At 41.5% G+C, this 18,930-nt stretch overlaps 2 protein-coding genes across 2 annotated transcripts; both read right to left on the bottom strand.

Moving 5' to 3' along the window:
- Positions 1-1,254: 1,254 nt before the first annotated feature.
- On the bottom strand, positions 1,255-3,149 carry socs9 (suppressor of cytokine signaling 9; the record flags this gene model as incomplete). The annotated part of the gene is made up of 1 exon (XM_079225335.1): positions 1,255-3,149. One exon carries the CDS (start codon positions 3,147-3,149, stop codon positions 1,485-1,487), a length of 1,665 nt encoding a protein of 554 aa, XP_079081461.1. The 3' UTR covers positions 1,255-1,484.
- A 1,551-nt stretch (positions 3,150-4,700) lies between these two features.
- On the bottom strand, positions 4,701-18,191 carry samd4b (sterile alpha motif domain containing 4B; the record flags this gene model as incomplete). The annotated part of the gene is made up of 12 exons (XM_079225131.1): positions 4,701-7,561; positions 8,624-8,707; positions 13,912-14,038; positions 14,549-14,747; positions 14,976-15,091; positions 15,414-15,499; positions 15,787-16,060; positions 16,345-16,431; positions 16,759-16,868; positions 16,990-17,232; positions 17,414-17,884; positions 17,996-18,191. 12 exons carry the CDS (start codon positions 18,189-18,191, stop codon positions 7,533-7,535), a joined length of 2,022 nt encoding a protein of 673 aa, XP_079081257.1. The 3' UTR covers positions 4,701-7,532.
- Positions 18,192-18,930: the final 739 nt, after the last annotated feature.

The raw sequence follows: 18,930 nt of genomic DNA on the forward strand, positions 1-18,930 counted from the left end.
TATTCTATAAAAAAAAGTGTACATTTTTGTATTTCAGTAATAATAAAATACATATTGTATTTGTTCAACTTACCTGGATAAGGGTTTGCAGTCTATTAGTGAGACAGTGGAAAAGAGACTCTTCGTATAAATCCTTTGTTAATGTATTAGTTATTTTAGCTTTGACTTTATCCTGTACTCCAATACACTGCACTTGAAGCATTTGCTCCTTGACTTGGCTTCACTTCTCCTCACTGCCTTGAGGCTTTTCTTTAGCTTTGGGCTGATTCCTTTTTGCTGAGCTTGTAGATTTTAGTCTATGTAACTGACTTAATGTCAAGCTAAAAAAACACATAATTTCTCCCATCATTCCATTTGCTACTTAGGATTCATCAGTGCTAATTCATTATGGTAATGTTGTCATTGAACTCTGTGAATGGATTAGTGTGTAGACATCCCATCTCTTTAAAATACGCACAGCAGCCTGTATAGCAACACAGGGATGTTTTTTTTCGATAAGGATCTGAGTCTTCATCACACAAAAAACAAAAAGACAGACCAACCCTCTGGACTGAGGAAGACTAGATTTAGAATTGGAGAACACAACAGTCAGACTTTGAGCAACATATGGTCCATGAATGTCTCGCCTTCATCTGTATTCTGATAATACAACTGCGTCACTTGCTGCTGACGAGTTCATGAAGGCCACATTGATCCTTTACTTCAAAACTAATGAAGACTGCTGCACGCCTCATAGCAGAAACCACAGATGGTTACATAATGTTAGCTGAAAACAAAGCAGCTGAATGATGTAGACTCCGAGTATAAGATATTCATTAACTTAACGTTAACGCTGCATCTTTTCCTGCATTTAAACCACAACACTGAAAACTAATGTGAACATTATGATACCATCAAGGTGTCACAAATATCTAGAGCAATCCTTTCACTTTTTAATAACAGGTTGCATTTGCACCTTCCTCTCAACACGTATATTCAGCCCTGGGCTCAAAGTGGGAAACAATGAATCATTCTTCAAAACGTGCTGCACTCCAACGCCTCAATAACAAGAAGACAACCATGTCAGTATGTATTCCACCTTCTCAGCACGTGACTGATGAACAGCTCCATTATAATCAGCTCAATTGACACTAGGACACTTTCCCCCATCGGTGGATAATTAAGCTGATTTAGTCACACTTGGAAACACAGAGGATGTGTGAGGGTAGTTCTCTGAACACCACAGATCTTAATAACTTTGTTTAATTTGAGCATAAAGAACTTTAAGTGTGCAAGGTCAGTGAGATTACATATTGTCTCATCAGTGTGGTTTAGTACAATTGTTAAGACATGTACAGTAGGAGTAAAATAAATAACTATATTGCAGTGTAGGTGAGCACAGCCAGATAGAGAGAGGAACCAGACTCGTTCATTTCAGTTCAGTTCAGTTCAGTTCGGGGAGTGTTGGAAATGTGTTTAGTAGTTTCTTTTAGTCTGTTTTTTTTTCATTCCCACCAGGTGTCCATTCGCCGTACACGTACTCTCTGCTTATAGTGGTATTCTTTCAGGTGCTTTTTCATAGTATTTGGAATGGGAAGCACGTTAATGCCATCATAGGTGGTGCAGCTGCTAATGGCCGCTCGGCAGATGTGTTGCAGGGTGAAGGGCTGTGCGCGATGGATGGGGTTGGACAGCAAGGGCTCGAAGAACATGCAGGAGTTGGGGTCCTTGTAGTGTTCCAGCAATCCCGTAACTGTGGGAGCGTGGAAGACACTTGGGTCGTGCACGTCAAAGCTAAAATTGTGATTCCACTGTTCAATGCGTGCGTGTAGCGAGCGGCCATAGCGGCGGAAGCTAACGGAGAAGAGGTAGTCTTCCTGGGCAGAGTCACGCAGGAGGAAGGTGCCTTCAGGCTTTCCCTCCAACAGCGTCTCTGCCTCGTAGCGGTCCATCACCCCCCAGTAACAGGGCAGGTTGGTGATCTGCAGCAGGTCTGGAACCAAACAGTGAATGTAATCAATCTGAGTGTGAATGCGGTAGCCATCGTGAGATTTGTGGTCCTCAGTCGGAGTAAGTATGGCTCTAGAGGGCACGTTGGTCGGTGTGACCTCTGGGTCAACCACAGGGTCGGGGATAGAATCACAGGTGTGGACAGAAGATGGGGCAGAGGCAGGGGCCGGGGCCGAAGCAGAAGCAGAAGCCGAGGCAGAGGCCACCACCTCATCCAGAGTGTCCAGACAGCTCTGTAGAAGAAGCTGGTGGTGCTGCTGCTGTCTTTGGAGAAGAAGCTGCTGCTGCTGATGAACGGAGGCTCGCTCAGCTAACTCATTCATACCATGAGCCAGCTTCGGGCCATGCTTGTAGAGAGGGTTAATTTGGGCCGTCACCTCAAATGTGTGGATCTCTGCATTGGGTGGTGGCTCAACACCTTGTTCGATGCTGATGCGCCTGCGCTCTCGCAACCTGTCATCAACGTCCTCCACCACCGTGGCCATGGCTGAAGTAGGGGCAATGCACACTACTGCGGAATCAAGCAAGGGAGGCTGGGTAATTGGGGCTGTGTGTTGCTTAATCAGATACCACTTCTGAGCCAGCTCTGATCCTACAGGGAAAGGGCAGTCATCCAACATCAACTCACTGAGGTGGATCTTGCGCTTTGAGGAGGCAGAGGCAGTTGAGGAAAGAGCTTGCGCAGATGGTGCTGGTGCCGTCGCACTGTGCGTCTTTATTGGGAAACACTGCCCCATTGCATCTTGGATTTTTTGCCGGAGAGTGCGGCTGCTGCTTGACCCTCTGCTCTCAGCTTCACCGGCTCCAGGTATCTCTGTAGCAGAGCTAATTGTTCCCAGTCCTGGCCGCGACGTGACCCGTTCTTGTCCTAGAAATGAGGCGGCTTCCAACCCCTGCCATCTCCGACTCTCCTTCAAAGGTGAGGGGGAAGATTGGTCCCTGGACTCTAGGTCGCTCAACAGCTCACCATACTCAAAGCCATCGCTGACAGGCCTCTCAGCTGCTGGTTCATGGGAAGAAAGGCCTTTTTTCTTCCCCTTTACACCTTTCCGTCCGCTGCCTGGATCGCGTCTCTCCTCTGACCGGCTTTGCCTCACCTTAGGACGGGCCCCCCTCTCTCGATCTTTACCTCGGTTCCCTGACTCCTTTGGTAATGACATGATGAATTACGTGGCGCAAAAAGAAACAGTTGTGCCACTCCACGGTGTTGCCAATGGATGATTTGTAAGTGCAGCTAGCTTTTGGCAGGTCATTTCCCATCCACAGCCCTTGTTTGAGACGTCATTGTCCCTGCATTCTGGTCATGTAGTTAAAACAACCTGCAAAACAAAAAGAGAGTTCCTCTTAAAGCCGGCAATTCACTTTTTCAGATAACACAATCATATTACTAGTGAAACGCCTGTCTGCTGCCACTGACGCTTATTGTCATCATAGTTTAATCTATTGATTATTTTATTTATCAATTAATCTGTAGGTCCAGAAATAGTCAAAAAAGCATTCAAGTTTAGGAAAACCATTATATTCAGACTTTAATAGCTGGGCTGTTATTTGTCATTTGATCAATCTGTACTCAAAATAATCAAAGACTGATTTCCTGTTGATGTGCTGATTAACTTATCAGTGCAGCTCTAATTGATTCAACTTTATTGTTATTTTGGAGGCTGTTTCTGGTTTAATGTTACATGAATTGTGTGTTAAGTGTTTCTAGTCTTTAGATATGTGGATAAGAGTCGATAAGATGAGAAGAGTTCAAGCACATACTTAAATTAAAGCCATATTGCCTAAAACACTCAACCGAAAAATCAGTCCCAAACAGGTAAATAGGTATAAATAGGTAAGTTTATTAGGAAAAAAAAGTGCCAACTCTGAAGTATTACAAGTTATGACGCTCAGCTGAAGTCATCTCATCCTAAATCAATTGTTTTGTCAACCAACGTTCTTTTTTTTTTTGTCTTGAAAATCGATAATGAACATTTTCAGGTAGCTTTTTCCTCTTATAAAGACCATTATCAGGGAGCTTTTTCCTCTTTTAAAGACCGGCATCTAGCATTGAAAGAAAGTGAACAGTCGATTCATAATTTCCAACTTTTACCACTCAACTTGAGCTGACGTTGGCACGCGTTTAATACTTTCGAGATGTAAAATTATTTAGGCAACTTGACGACTTAAATCCCCCTTTACGGTGGAAGCTACCAAGCGATAACATGAACGTTAGCTACCAAGCTAAGCTAACGTTAGCTGTTAATGCTCGGTGGGCTACGTGAGCAGGGCAGCTAACGCGAGCTATATACTAACTTGGGCACTCTTTGCTGCAGGTTATGTTGTATTTATGGCAACTTATATCCATCCTCTTCAAACATAGCACGAAATGTGTACATACCGAGCAGTTGTTGTGAAGTTTCACGGCGACGCAGCTCCCGTTTCTTCTTGGATAAACTATTGGCCTTAACAAAAAAATGCGGCTAGCTCATATTAGCTTGATAAATTAACTGCTAACGTCGTGCAACCCGGAAGTAAAAAGTAATTACGATTATTTTTTTTCTTCCAGGAACGTCAGAACATAAAGGGCGTCTGTAACAGGACAAATGAGTGACATAAAAAGCGGATCGATTTTTTTTCCAGCTGCTAAAATGCGTATCGATTGTGTAGCAAAGTAAATAGACACAAACACAAACCACAAGTGAAGTTGCAAAAGAACTGAACCTCTTTATTTGGACTGTCAATGATCCGGCGGATGCTGCACTTCAGACCATTCACACATATGGGTGACAGTAAAAAAGTAGAGTAAGCATGGGATGCAAAAGGTTCATAAAATATTAGAAAATGTCTGGGGAGTCATTATAATTAAATATAAATTGTACAAGACACATCTATGCAATGTAGCCTACAGCTGGCAGCATTAATTCAATAATTAAGCCTGGCAGGGACATTAACATGATCGTGGGTACACTTGGTAGACATCTCCATGTGACACAGGCTCTGTACCTCTTAGTGTATGCTTGGTATGTGAAAAAACACCAGGCTGAACTTGTGAAGTGCATTTCCCAACTCACTTCATGCCTCGCTGGAATGTAAACATGGAGTAAACATATTCCTTGGCCTGTTATTAGTGTTCTGTTTACTCATAATCACATGATTCGTGGCTCAGATAAGCATTGTCATCCCCTGCTGCATCTTCATTATGCTCAGACACTTGCATAAATATGCTGCACTGTACCTCTGTCTATTTGCAGGAATATGTAAGCTGTCCAAAGCGAGAGGCTATGAAAAGGATAATCTGAGCCATTTGTAACATAACAGACGTAATATACAGTATGGTGAATAGTTTAAAAAAAGATAGCCGAGTCTTAAAGTTGTCAGCATTGGTAACTCTCTGAAGTCCCTCGCGGGCATGAGTGTGATGCTTTTAGCAAGTCAGATCTATCCAAGAGCCTGCTCTGAAGAAATCCATGACTAGAATACTACTCAAGACCATTAATTCAACATATTGAGGATGCTGGAGCTGTGCATTTCAGGCACCACATGAACAGTTTATCAGGACATGACAGTCAACAGTTCAATAACAAGGCCAGGAAAGATAATTATCTCTAGTCACCGCATTACCAGAAAAGCAGGCGTTACATGCCTCAGATCTCACTTGTAAAAACCTACTGAGACTCCGACGGAGTCCATGGATTATATAATGGGGTAGAAGGCTTTTGTTTTCAGGCTCTACCCAGCCAGCTCATGTGTGAGAAGGCGACAGTTCTTTAATGCGTTACACAGTGAGACAATGGAGTATTCATGACATCACATAACATGAATTGGGCATTATCCCAGAGAGATGTAAACAGTGACATTTAGGCGGTATAGATATACAACATTTGTTGCAAGATTTCTGCTCTCTAGCTGTTGGTGACTCTGCTCACCATCAACCACAATGTCCTCTATCTACAACAGTGCTGTATTAGTGTGGCAAAACATGCGATTATAGAAAATAAGCATAAGTTATCAATATCAAGGGAGAGTAAAAAATACAATTGGAAAAGATATCTGCAAAGAACCATCTTTACTTGACAGACCTCCTATGGCTCTGCTGAAATAAAATGTGAATGGTTATCCCTGCCTTATGATGCAACCAAAAGTGATCCAAAAGTTAAGACCATATTACACATACATGCACCTCCGCTCTGCCACATTCAAAGACAGAGGCCGTAAAAGACAAGTTTTTGATTCAACACTGATACCACATGATAATGTTAGGGTTCTGGGACTGAAACACATTGAGACACAAACAGAAAATATGGACACCATCAAGCACCTTGAAAAGTATGAATCATCAAATCATCACGTTGGCCGTTTGAGGAAAAGGGCACCCAGAGGGTGAGGCGCTGCGCTCCGGAGCATTTATTACAAGATCAAGCTTCATTTTCCAGAGCCAATCATCAGGAGGCCAGAGGGCTGAGATGGGTTTCATTCAGTTTTCTCACCCAGCATTAGAGTGAGTAAATTGAAAACACTCTACCCTCCTCGCTTTTATCAATTCAATATAAAATCAGCTCTCGCACAGTACATACCTCCCCAGCCCTTATTCACCCCTCTGGGGATTCCCCGGCACAAAATGAGATTCATCATCATTCACGTAGTAGCGCATAAAATAACAGACAAATTGCAGCTGGCATAAATTATTCGGTCTGCTGTTCTTTTTTTATATAAAAAAAAAAAAAAAAAATATTAAAAAAAAATAAAGAAAGAAATTATACCATTCTGTTGCAGTTCACTACAACTATCCTTCTCAAATAAACCATCGCACAACCCTTCTCTTTGGCTTTGTAGACGTTTAGAGGAGGACAGTCACTTCTGCTTTGACTACGTGTTTAGGGAAAACAAGCAAGACAAAGGGTCTCTACGGTAGAATTACAAGCTTTCCCCCAATTCTTTTGCTCCTCTCTTTCGCCACAAAACATGTCCTCCAGAGGGGAGGAAAAGAACCAAGGAAAGCCGTCTTAGTTTCAACCAACACAAACCTTCACTAGCACTGGTTATAGAATAATCAGGGTGTTTAGGAAGTGTACTGGCCACTGCATCTTTGGGCCAATTACCACTTATCACTTCTGGCTGGACATTTTCTGAATGTACATTGTATGTGGTGCAGGGGCTGTGGCTGTCAGTGTGTTCTGGAAAGAAGCCTTGCGCCAAGGCAGGAGGAAAAGAAGAGTAACTCATCGGGCAGAACCCCTTTAAGACAGCACCAATCCACCGGTTTTCTCTCAGACCACAGCAAACTGAGCCTCTGCCCATCATGTCACAGTCCTGCAGGTGACATGGAGCAGTTGGCTTTTTTTTTTCTTCTGTCCTGCAATATAATAATCATCTGTATTCCATTTTTAATAAACTTAGTTGTATATAATAAAGTACAAAAATATTAGAGAACATATACACAGTTTTTTTGTCATTTTGTAGTGACTGCTTTGCCTGGTTTTCTTAAGCGTACGTATATCTTTGTGCTGGGTGATGAGGAACTGAACAGGCCTCAACTGAAGTGTATTTTTCCTTTCTTCTTTTCATATTGTTGATGTCCGGTCTGTTCCATCTGAGGAAAGGATTGGAATAAATATGTTTTAAGACATTTCCGATCATACATTGTACTATTCACATTTCATCATGAAACGGAGTAGTTCTTCTCTCAAGGCCAGAAAAAGTTATTGATGTCTTTTTATGTGTTCATGGATTTTTTTGCATTCATTGCATACAGCCATTGAAATAAGTAAGTGTGTGTATGTATATATATATATATATATATATATATATATATATATATATATATATATATATATTAGATATTAATCTAGATAAATAGCAGCACTATGCTGAATTACAGTGCATACAATATCCTCCCTATTACTTTGGAGCTACTGTCGCCAAAATATGCATTTGTTCATCTTCGAGTGCTGTGTACGTTAACAGGGTGTTTGTTATAATGTCTTTGTTAATAATAAAATAATAACATAGTGAACCGTGTAAATAGCGAAACATGCCTGTTGAAACTAGATGTTTTAATTGTAATCTGTGGATACATTCCAGTGTGTACGGTTTAATCTTGGACATGCAGAAAATAAGCCAAACTAGGCTAAACTAGATGCTACGTACCCATGTCAGTAAACTTATCTGTCTCTGAGAAAAGGAAGGAAAATAGTTTAAATGCCCTGAATTTCATTAAAAAAAAATGATGTAACAGGGATACCTTTCTACATCAAATCACAGAATACTCAGCAAGTGTTTGACACATTGATGCAAATGTTGTCATTCGAGAACACCATATGATGCACAAAGGGAAGCCTGTGTCTCTCTCCGCAAGAGAACCCTGACTGTGACTTGACTAAGGATATTGTATAATTTAGGTGTTATTAAAAATTAATACACAAATAAAACTAATTAAATATGAATTATAAAAGTCAACAGACTTTTTCATCTCTGTTTGCATAGGAGAGCTTGTGTGTGTGAACAAATTAGCATGTATTGCTTTCCCTGATGTTCATTAAGTCCTTTCTCTCATGGCCTAGTTAGAATACATAAAAAGGTGTCTAGTTGACAGTTTAGTGGGAGGTTTGCCAGCCGGTGGCCTGTTTAGTTCTGGGTTGCTCAGGACACTTACCCCCTAAGGCATGCTCTGTCATACTGAGGCACAGTGACTCCAGCGTGGGGTTGATCTCCAGGTCAGCACCCGGAACTTGGCAATCTGTGGGAATGTATAAAAACAAGTAAAAATCTTAGACCACAGAAAGTAGAAATCTTCATTACTGTGAGGATTTCCAATAAGTCAATTTCTTCACACTTTTACAAAAGCAGATGTGTATTTCTTTTCTCCAAATAAAGTCTAACATGACGTATTTGCCAATTTTCTATCAATGGTGCACAAGTATGCCTTATCTGGTTTGAGGGGGGAAATACCAGTGGTGTATAAAGTACCCAAACGCCGTACTTGAGTAAAGGTAAAAGATACCTTACTGGAGAATTACTCCAGTAAAAATAAAAGCCACCTATTAAAATACTACTTGAGTAAAAGTCTTAAAGTATCTGATATTTTCTGTACTAAGTATCAAAAGTATTTTTCTGATATAAAATGTACTTAAGTATTGAAAGTAAAAGTACATGATTTTAATAAAAAAGCAAAGGGTCTGAATTTTGAGAATTATGAAGTTTAGTCTTTTAAGTGCTGTGGCCACCAGGACCAAGGACAAGGGGTTGTGTTGAAAATAACTGGTTGGCTGTGATCCATCCACATATATTATGTTCAACATAATATATTGTACCTAAGTATACTTTTGCATCTACTATGAACTTATCATCATAATTCTCCAAAAAGCAATATGACACTATGAAGGAGTTGTAACAGTGTGCTTATAAGTATGCTCATTCCGCCCGGTACCGGTCCGTGGGTCCCTTGGTACCGGTCCGTGGGGCCCTTGGTACCGGGCCGCACAGAAAGAATGAATGAAAGATTAAAATTAAATTAAAAAATAAATAAATTAAAAAAAAATTTTAAAAAAAAAATCAAGGCCGGAAAGATGTTTTATTGTGAAAAAGGACCGGATACATCCGTCTGTGGTAACCTCAGGCGGAACCTACTGACACATATCAAGATGTTACGTTACCCTAAAAATGAAACTTAAGTCTGTTTCAACTCTGCTGGTGTTCTGGATTAAAACCAAGGCAGAGTATCCTGAGATCGCCAAAAAAACACGAAAACATGCGTCCATTTCAACATCCTGTCTTTGTGCAGCGGGTTATAAGTTAAGCAGTAGACTGGACATAACGGTTTAGTTAGGAGTAGAGTGAGTAGACTGGACATAACGGTTTAGTTAGGAGTAGAGTCAGTAGACTGGACATAACGAACACACGTCGGGTCTCCCGTCTCTCCGAGGTCGGACCCGGTCCGTGAATATATTGTCTTCACGTAACTGGTCCGTGACGCATAAAGGTTTGTGAGCGCTGGACTAGAGGGAAAATGCTGAATATTGTGATTCGCAAAACCTGCTTGTTGGAGTCTGTTCCACCACAGTCCCGGATGTGTTTTTTTTTTTTTCTAAAGAGAGATGTGATTTTGTAGCGAGTAACGAAGGTTTCAGGGGAAATGTATCGGAGTAAAAGTACCAGTTTTCTTTGCTAAATGTAGTGAAGTAAAAGTAAACAGAAATATAAATAGTAAAGTAGAGTACAGGTATCCCAAAAAACTACTTAAGTACAGGAACGAAGTATTTCTACTTTGTTACTATACACCACTGGAAAATACCCAGTTTATGTGCAGATGAATAACTGTTATGTGTGTGTAATGTTCATAACTCTTTGACCTGATCATAATCAGGTGATTGTAACTGTATTGAGTAGTTCTGTTGTCAGCCACACAAACAAAACAAGATTTATTGTAATGTATCAGCCGCCAACAAGGACCAACTGAGGCAAATAGTGCTGACACACTAGAGACTGCATGCAACGGCTGCACACAATTTGTTAAGTTGGTCAACAGTATAACCATATTATTTCAAACGATTAAAATGGAAATGAAAACATTGGCGAATGTTACTTTATTATTAAAACTGTCTACTGTGAATATCTATTAGAGGATTTTACTTAAACCTGTCAAACTGTCAATAATTGTGCATACAGTTGATCATAATGATAGAAAATAATATAATATAGATAATATTTGTAATCATATAAAGTGGGTGATGGTGGATGATTAGTTTGAAAGAGTTTCATCATTTGGTCCCCGCAAAATATAAATCAGACAAAACTACAAAAAATAAGACCCCTTAAAAATATTGGGCAAATGGAATATTCTTCAATTTATGTTTAAGAAAACATATTTATTTATGTAAAATTACATTGGCTTAGTGTACAAATATATATATATATATATATATATATATATATATATATATATACATATATACATATATATATATATATATATATATATATATATATATATATATATATATACACACACACATACATACACACACACATACATACACTCACCTAAAGGATTATTAGGAACACCATACTAATACTGTGTTTGACCCCCTTTCGCCTTCAGAACTGCCTTAATTCTATGTGGCATTGATTCAACAAGGTGCTGAAAGCATTCTTTAGAAATGTTGGCCCATATTGATAGGATAGCATCTTGCAGTTGATGGAGATTTGTGGGATGCACATCCAGGGCACGAAGCTCCCGTTCCACCACATCCAAAAGATGCTCTATTGGGTTGAGATCTGGTGACTGTGGGGGCCATTTTAGTACAGTGAACTCATTGTCATGTTCAAGAAACCAATTAGAAATGATTGGAGCTTTGTGACATGGTGCATTATCCTGCTGGAAGTAGCCATCAGAGGATGGGTACATGGTGGCCATAAAGGAATGGACATGGTCAGAAACAATGCTCAGGTAGGCCGTGGCATTTAAACGATGCCCAATTGGCACTAAGGGGCCTAAAGTGTGCCAAGAAAACATTCCCCACACCATTACACCACCACCAGCCTGCACAGTGGTAACAAGGCATGATGGATCCATGTTCTCATTCTGTTTACGCCAAATTCTGACTCTACCATCTGAATGGCTCAACAGAAATCGAGACTCATCAGACCAGGCAACATTTTTCCAGTCTTCAAACTGTCCAATTTTGGTGAGCTCTTGCAAATTGTAGCCTCTTTTTCCTATTTGTAGTGGAGATGAGTGGTACCCGGTGGGGTCTTCTGCTGTTGTAGCCCATCCGCCTCAAGGTTGTGCGTGTTGTGGCTTCACAAATGCTTTGCTGCATACCTCGGTTGTAACGAGTGGTTATTTCAGTCAAAGTTGCTCTTCTATCAGCTTGAATCAGTCGGCCCATTCTCCTCTGACCTCTAGCATCAACAAGGCATTTTTTCGCCCACAGGACTGCCGCATACTGGATGTTTTTCCCTTTTCACACCATTCTTTGTAAACTCTAGAAATGGTTGTGCGTGGAAATCCCAGGAACTGAGCAGATTGTGAAATACTCAGACCGGCCCGTCTGGCACCAACAACCATGCCACGCTCAAAATTGCTTGAATCACCTTTCTTTCCCATTCTGACATTCAGTTTGGAGTTCAGGAGATTGTCTTGACCAGAACCACACCCCTAAATGCATTGAAGCAACTGCCATGTGATTGGTTGATTAGATAATTGCATTAATGAGAAATTGAACAGGTGTTCCTAATAATCCTTGAGATGAGTGTATGTATGTATGTATGTATGTATGTATGTATGTATGTATGTATGTATGTATGTATGTATGTATATATATATATATATATATATATATATATATATATATATCACAAGTGCACATAAAGTCACAGCTTAAATTTCACTTGCTTACTCACTAAAATGTGATCATGTGCTATATATATATCATGTGATATACATGTGTGTCTGAGGGTATGGGTCATTGATGGATTTATTCAAATCCATATTACTATAAAGCATTTATTTAAAAAAGGCAAAATATATCCCATACACGTAGACATGACAGGTCTTGTGGGTGCTGGGCATGTCAGTGCTAGTAACTGAAGCACGGTTATGGAGAAAGTGTAATAAACAAACAATCATCCCATCAGAGGGAGCCATGTGGTTAGAATATGGTTTTCCTTACTTACAAAATAAATAAAAGCAACAGTACTAAGTATCCACAACTCTTAGCTGTAGACAAGGAAAGCGCATTGGTGGTTTCACACATCGGTTAAAGTTGCGAATTTGTTGCTTTCACACAGCATCCTTTGTTGACTGAAAAATAACACGACAGATGAATCTACAAAGCTCATGTGTGGCACCTGGCACACCAGACAAGGCAATCCAAGTTAATGTATATTGTAGGAGGTGACAGATTGTTCACTGCAACATGCCGCCAAGCTGTCTTGTCAAATTGTTCTTGGCACATAGGGAGGGCAGATCTCTGGTTTGGCATTATTATTATTATTATTATTATCATCATTGCAAAACTACAATTATTTCCGTTTTAGGTCGACTTTTTTTATTTATTTTACTTTAAAAATGAAAGGAGTTCTAAATAAGCAACATATTGGGAACACTAGTGTTGTAAAATGTAAACATCAGATTGAGGCTGCATTCACACTAATTCAAGCGTTGCTGCAATAATCACAGGGTTATGTGTCATTTTGTGGCCCATTAACACCAAGAGACTACACAACGATTAACGTCTTTTGTTCCCTCATGGCATGGCCGTGAAGCTCTGGATCGCCGGTTACGTGATTGGCCACCAAAGAGCGACATCTGGTTGCGTTTTTTTTTCTTCTCAAAGTTTTAATTTTTCATCTCAGGTAGCAGTGTTTTTTTCTTCGGCACCACCTGCGTCCCCGACTGTCGCAGGTAAAAGACACTGGCCACATTCTAATGAATGAGAGGACTGGTGTTGTCACCACAACACCTACTTTGGTGTGAATGCAGTCTAAGGGGCTGTTGACAAGTCACATTTCTTGCCCCCTCAAATCCATTGTTGTCAATGTAGATGCGCGGAAGCGCGGTCAAAAGCAAGAGCAACTCCGTTGAGGTGCACAAGCATTGCAAAGTGCCTATTATTCAGGGCACAACAGCTGTGCCCCAAGATAAAAATAGTGCCACTTTTGGAACACTACAGTGTGCACCGCATGTCAAGTGACATCACAGCTGTCAGATATTGTTTCTTCCTTCCTGAAATATAAGTCTGCTGTAAATATACAGCGGCAAGTCACAACATCAGGTTGAACGCTCCACTAAATTGATGCAGACAAGCATGCCCCAAGCATGAAAGTGGCATGGCTGGCTTTTGAATGTGAATGGCCTCTTTGTGGGACTGGGACAGACTGTGGGTAAGTGCACACACCATGTAAAAGAAGAATAAAAGGAGGCTTGACCTCATACAATACCTTGCTGCTGGAACATGAGCATGGTTTGCGGGGAAGTGTGAACAGGGAGTGAGTGGGTCCGCTGCACAGAGCTGCGGCTCTGACTTGGCATGCTGTTACTGCCCCCAGGGTTGGCAAACCACAGGTTCTAGAAAGGAAAACACAAATTCTCATTACGCAAATGTCACTAATCCTGGAACGTTGAAATGGATTGCTTATCTTTCACTTCCGTCGTCAAACAGAAGCCCTTCAAGCTATGATAATAAATCAATTCATATCAAAATGTGATTCCTAACGTCTTGTACTGTCGTGTGTGTGTGCTGATTAAAGTGCCAACGTCTCTTGTTTTTCTTTCAGAACAAATGTTTACGAAGGCCTTTTGAGACTCCTTGGACATGTCCTCAAGCAGGTCAATACCTTCAGACATAGTGACTGGACATAACTCAAATAAGCATAAAAACATCAAATTGAGACTGTTTTATAAGCAGAAACAGTAACTCACAGTAACTTTGAAAAACCAACAAAAAAAATCTCAAAACAAATGAAAGAAAAACATGACACGATTGATGAATTTGATCCCATTTGTCAACCATTTAAGGCAAGCTACACGTGTCACAAACTGGTGTTAAAATGCTCATCCATTGACAGGAACACTGACTTGTCTCCCCTGGCCCGACAGCGCAGGATTCGTGAGTGTGTGGCGTGGAGACGCTCCCCCGATCCCACCGGGACTCAGAAGACCGATGCGTCCGGCTGGGAGTACACGAGGAGTCATCTGGAACGGCCTTGTTCCCCGCCGCCCTACAACTCCACTCACAGAGCCTGCTGTGGGGAGGGAGTTGGACCCATAGGTCCAGCTGGAGTTAAAAAAAAAAAAAAAAAAAAAAAAAAAGGAACATACATCAGAATTCAAAGAGTTACCGAACTGAATGTTTAATTGTTGACACGACTTCACATTCTGAAATGCTAGTTATTATTTCAAAGAGAATCAAAGTAAAAGCGAGACAGTAGGGACGAGTGCAGGGAGAATGCAACATTCAGCTGAAGGAAGAGATCAAAGGAACCGAGGGCCCGCAGAGTCTCACCCTTTCTGTCGGTACACAGGCATGTCCAGCATAGCTTTCCGAGGGAACAGGCGGAGCAGTTTGAGGACCTGCTGCTTCCAGGAGACCACCCTTTTCTTCTGAGTTTCGGTGAAGGCCTGACACAGCCAAAGAGGACAGCAGATGAAAATAGGCATTTCATTTTCCAAGAGCATTAACAGATCTTTCTGGAATTTGTGATTTTTTAAAAAAGGAAAAACTAAGTTTTATTCTTCATTTCAAGAGAAATACAGCTATACATTATTATGAGAGTCTCTATCACTAACAATTCTTGTAAATATGTCTTTATGGTATTATCAATATTTCATATGTTTGAAGTATTATCTATTGTACTGCAACACTTTCAACAATACACAAATGCACACATACAAATGACTTAAATATATGAAGCAAATGAAAACTGTATCTTCAGGTTCTCACCTCATGTGTCAGACACTTCTCAATAAGCTGAAGGTAACAGCTGATATTCTCCTCATCTGGCCTCGACACCAGCAACTGGGTGCACACTGGAACAAACAGAAGCCAGGGTTTATATATTAATATCAATGAAGTAAATATGGATCTAGAAATGGATAGTAAATTAATTATCAATGCGTTTTATGTTGAATGCTGACATCGGCATAAAATGCCGTAATAGCATTGCTAAAGTGTTTTATTATGCTGCCAACTGTTTCTTATGTGTGTGTTCACAAAGTTTTAGGAGCGCTTAAGGACAAGACACATAACTACCTCTGTAGTTGATCTACATGTATCATGTCTCAATATCAATCTTGGAAAAACATCTTACTCTTACCTTTACCCATGACACGGGTGAACTGTCCAGCAATGTCGCCGTCTGAGATGGGTGTGGCTGAGGAGTCTCCATCACAGGGAGGGGGGTTGTGGGACTGGAAGCCCTCTGAGGCCAGCTCTTTGTCTGCTCCTGTTTTTGTGGCGTCTGACGGGGAGGTGGCTGTATCTGGGGCAATCTGTGCTGCACTGGGAAGGCTGTATGCCTTAATGGGTGTGGTGATGATCTGTTGCAGCTCCTGGAGGGCGTTACGCAGGTTGCCCCCTTCCAAAATATCCTGCCAGGAGATGACAACATTAATGTACAAGCTATTCAGAGGTCGTTTGAGGTTTAAGGGTGGTGTTGTGAGCAGACGGGAATATATCCAAGCTGTAGATCTGCATTTCAGCCTTAGGGGCCTTAAACATTTTCTATGCCAACGAGCAGAAAGGGGATTTCTCAATGCAACTAAATCAAGGGTCACATGATCATCGACGAGTACATACTGAAGTACTTTTTAAGACAAAACACAGTTGGCCCCTTTTCAAGCATTAGAAGAACAACATTATCCCATTGAATTACCTTTTCTAAAGACTTGAGCACACCCTGCCTCTCTCGCAGTTTCTGGATACTCAAGGCGATCTTATGCCGTGCTCCTTTAGTCACGTTCTAAAAAGGAGAGAGAGAGAGAAAGGTAGAAACAAGATGCCTTAAGAAGGAGACGAGTAATTTCTTGTAAGAAAACGGTGCAATTCATACAGTTACTAAATAACAAACCTAATCACCATTTGTTTCATTAAAGCCAAGGGGCAGAGGCAAGATCACACTATTTGTATGTGCGACTGGCTCAATATAACTGTAGGGTGCATCGCTTAATTTCATGCCTCATTGAGAGTTGATGTATCATCAGCATTGAGTACAGTAATGTTCACAATTGATAATGAGGGTGGAGTAATAAAACCCAGTGTACAGTACGTTATAAGCAGGCTTAAAAACCTGCGACTCCAGGTGGTGCTCTGTGAGAATCATCATCTCCTCATAGGTCATCTGGGAAAAAAGTGATGCATATTTATGAAGGCGGAGACTCTTCAACCATGCAGGAACATCTAGAACAAATACACACCAAGGGACACAAAAAAGTAATGTTACATTTTGGCTTCTAGCACCACAGCTGTTGGCTTTTACCAGCACAAAATACCGTGGCTCAATTAGGTAATGAACTCTGACCTTTCATGCCACTGCCATCCTCCTGGAAGGTGTTGCGAGTGGAGCCTTGTTCGTCCGTCTGCTCACTGCCTGAAGAGGCTACGCTGCTTTGAGGTGAAAGGGGAGCGTGGTCTGTGAGAATGAAGTTCTGCCTGCCCCCTATGTCATCCTGGCTAACCCACTCAGAGACACAAGCCTGGGGACTGGAAGGAATCACAGACATGGACTTCTTCAGAGGGCTGGGCTGCATCTGTCCACCCAGACCTGGCCAGAGAAACAATGAATATATGAGAAACTTGAGAAATGTGAACACTCTAAGACCTTCAACAACAAGCACATTGTTTGCACAATTTGAGGGAGGTCTACAATGGTCTCACATGCCTCTAACAAACTATTTTATTTAGGTTTTCACCTGATGTGAAAGATGGAGAACGACAAACATTACCTGCGTTATTGCTGTTGATGGGAGAAGACATCCCGCCTGGGAAAGACATGTGTCCGTTCTGGCCTGCTGGAGATGTGCTGGATGAAGGGGACTGGTCGTGCCAGGCATGGCCGGGGTCCAGAGCCTCAGCAGAGCTGGGCCATTCATCTGAGCCCTGACGTGGGTGGTAGGGGCTAGATGGGGGCCGGGGGGCGTACCCACTGGATAGGTGTTCTTCCAGGTGGTTTAGCCACATGGCCAGAGAGGTGCGGTCGTCCAGTGTTGTGGCAGGGTGGATGAGCGCGTAGGATAGCAGCTGCCTGCTTTCTTCCACAAACAGGCTACTCTCAATAGTGTGACTCAACACCTTCTGCAGCAGCTTCATGTACTCACATTTGGCCTCACTGTTGCGTGGCTGCAGCAGAGGCAGGTGGGACAGCAGCAAGGACACAACTTTCTCCTTCGGCTCCTGATGCCATTGGCTGACAATTGCTAATGACAAAGAGCAAACAGAGAATTTCACCAGCAATTATTTTTTCATTACTAGTTTCATATTGGCCTTTTCAGTTTCAGGAAAAGATGGAAATAATAGTTCTCAGCTACCTGCATTGTTGGCCTCGGCTTCTAGGATGTGGATCTCTGTGCAGTCTGCCAGCCAGTGTTCAAGGCAGATGTGTAAGAAGCGAGCCTGGGTGCGGGACACCCTCTTCAGGAGGGACAACAGTGCCACCGTCTGTTCACACTCATTCCAGCCCTTGAACCAATCTGTGAGGATACCTACCTGGTCTCGGAACATCATGGCGTGTCTCCTTGGTAAGGAGAACAGGAATGTGTGGATAGGTAGAGGGGTACTGGAAACACTGCTCTCTCAGACACAGACGGGCTCAGTCTCACCCCGCACAGCGGGGTCGTATTTGCAACAGTCCTGGGATCCCCTCAGACTGGACCGAGGGGCCCTCACATGATTCAGGTGCGGAAGGAGCTGCAGACAGGGATGCCGTGTAGATTATTGGGAAGATGTGTGATGAAGTGGCTTTAAGTGTGTCAATCGTAGTTGGCAATGACACAAACAGGAAAAGCTTGGTTTTTCACTGTGGCATGATCAGGATCACATCATCTGTGCCCTATCAAAATCAACAAACGGAAAAAGAGAAAAATCTTAAATGACAATTCACTCAATGTCTAAATATTAACCAACCTAATATTACTAAACCATTCCAAATTGGTTAATCTTTTCTAATTTTACTGCATTCAGCATGACAACAACCACACTGCTATATATAAACAATGAACACAAGTACTTTGACAGATTAAGTTGATCTATTCATCCCACAGATTTAGTACTGGAATATGATATTAGACAGTCTTGTTTGGACACATATGTTGTTTTAGCCTGAAGGCCATAAACAAGAGTCAATTTTCATAATGATAGAGATGGATCATCAGCTTCAGTGAATGACAAACTGGATTTGCAGAGAAGATGTGTAGAATCATGTATGAATAAGAGATTATAGCACACACCAATATAGGGCTGAGTT

The sequence above is a fragment of the Taurulus bubalis genome, assembly GCF_910589615.1.
Source record: "Taurulus bubalis genome assembly, chromosome: 10".
Lineage (NCBI taxonomy): Eukaryota > Metazoa > Chordata > Actinopteri > Perciformes > Cottidae > Taurulus > Taurulus bubalis.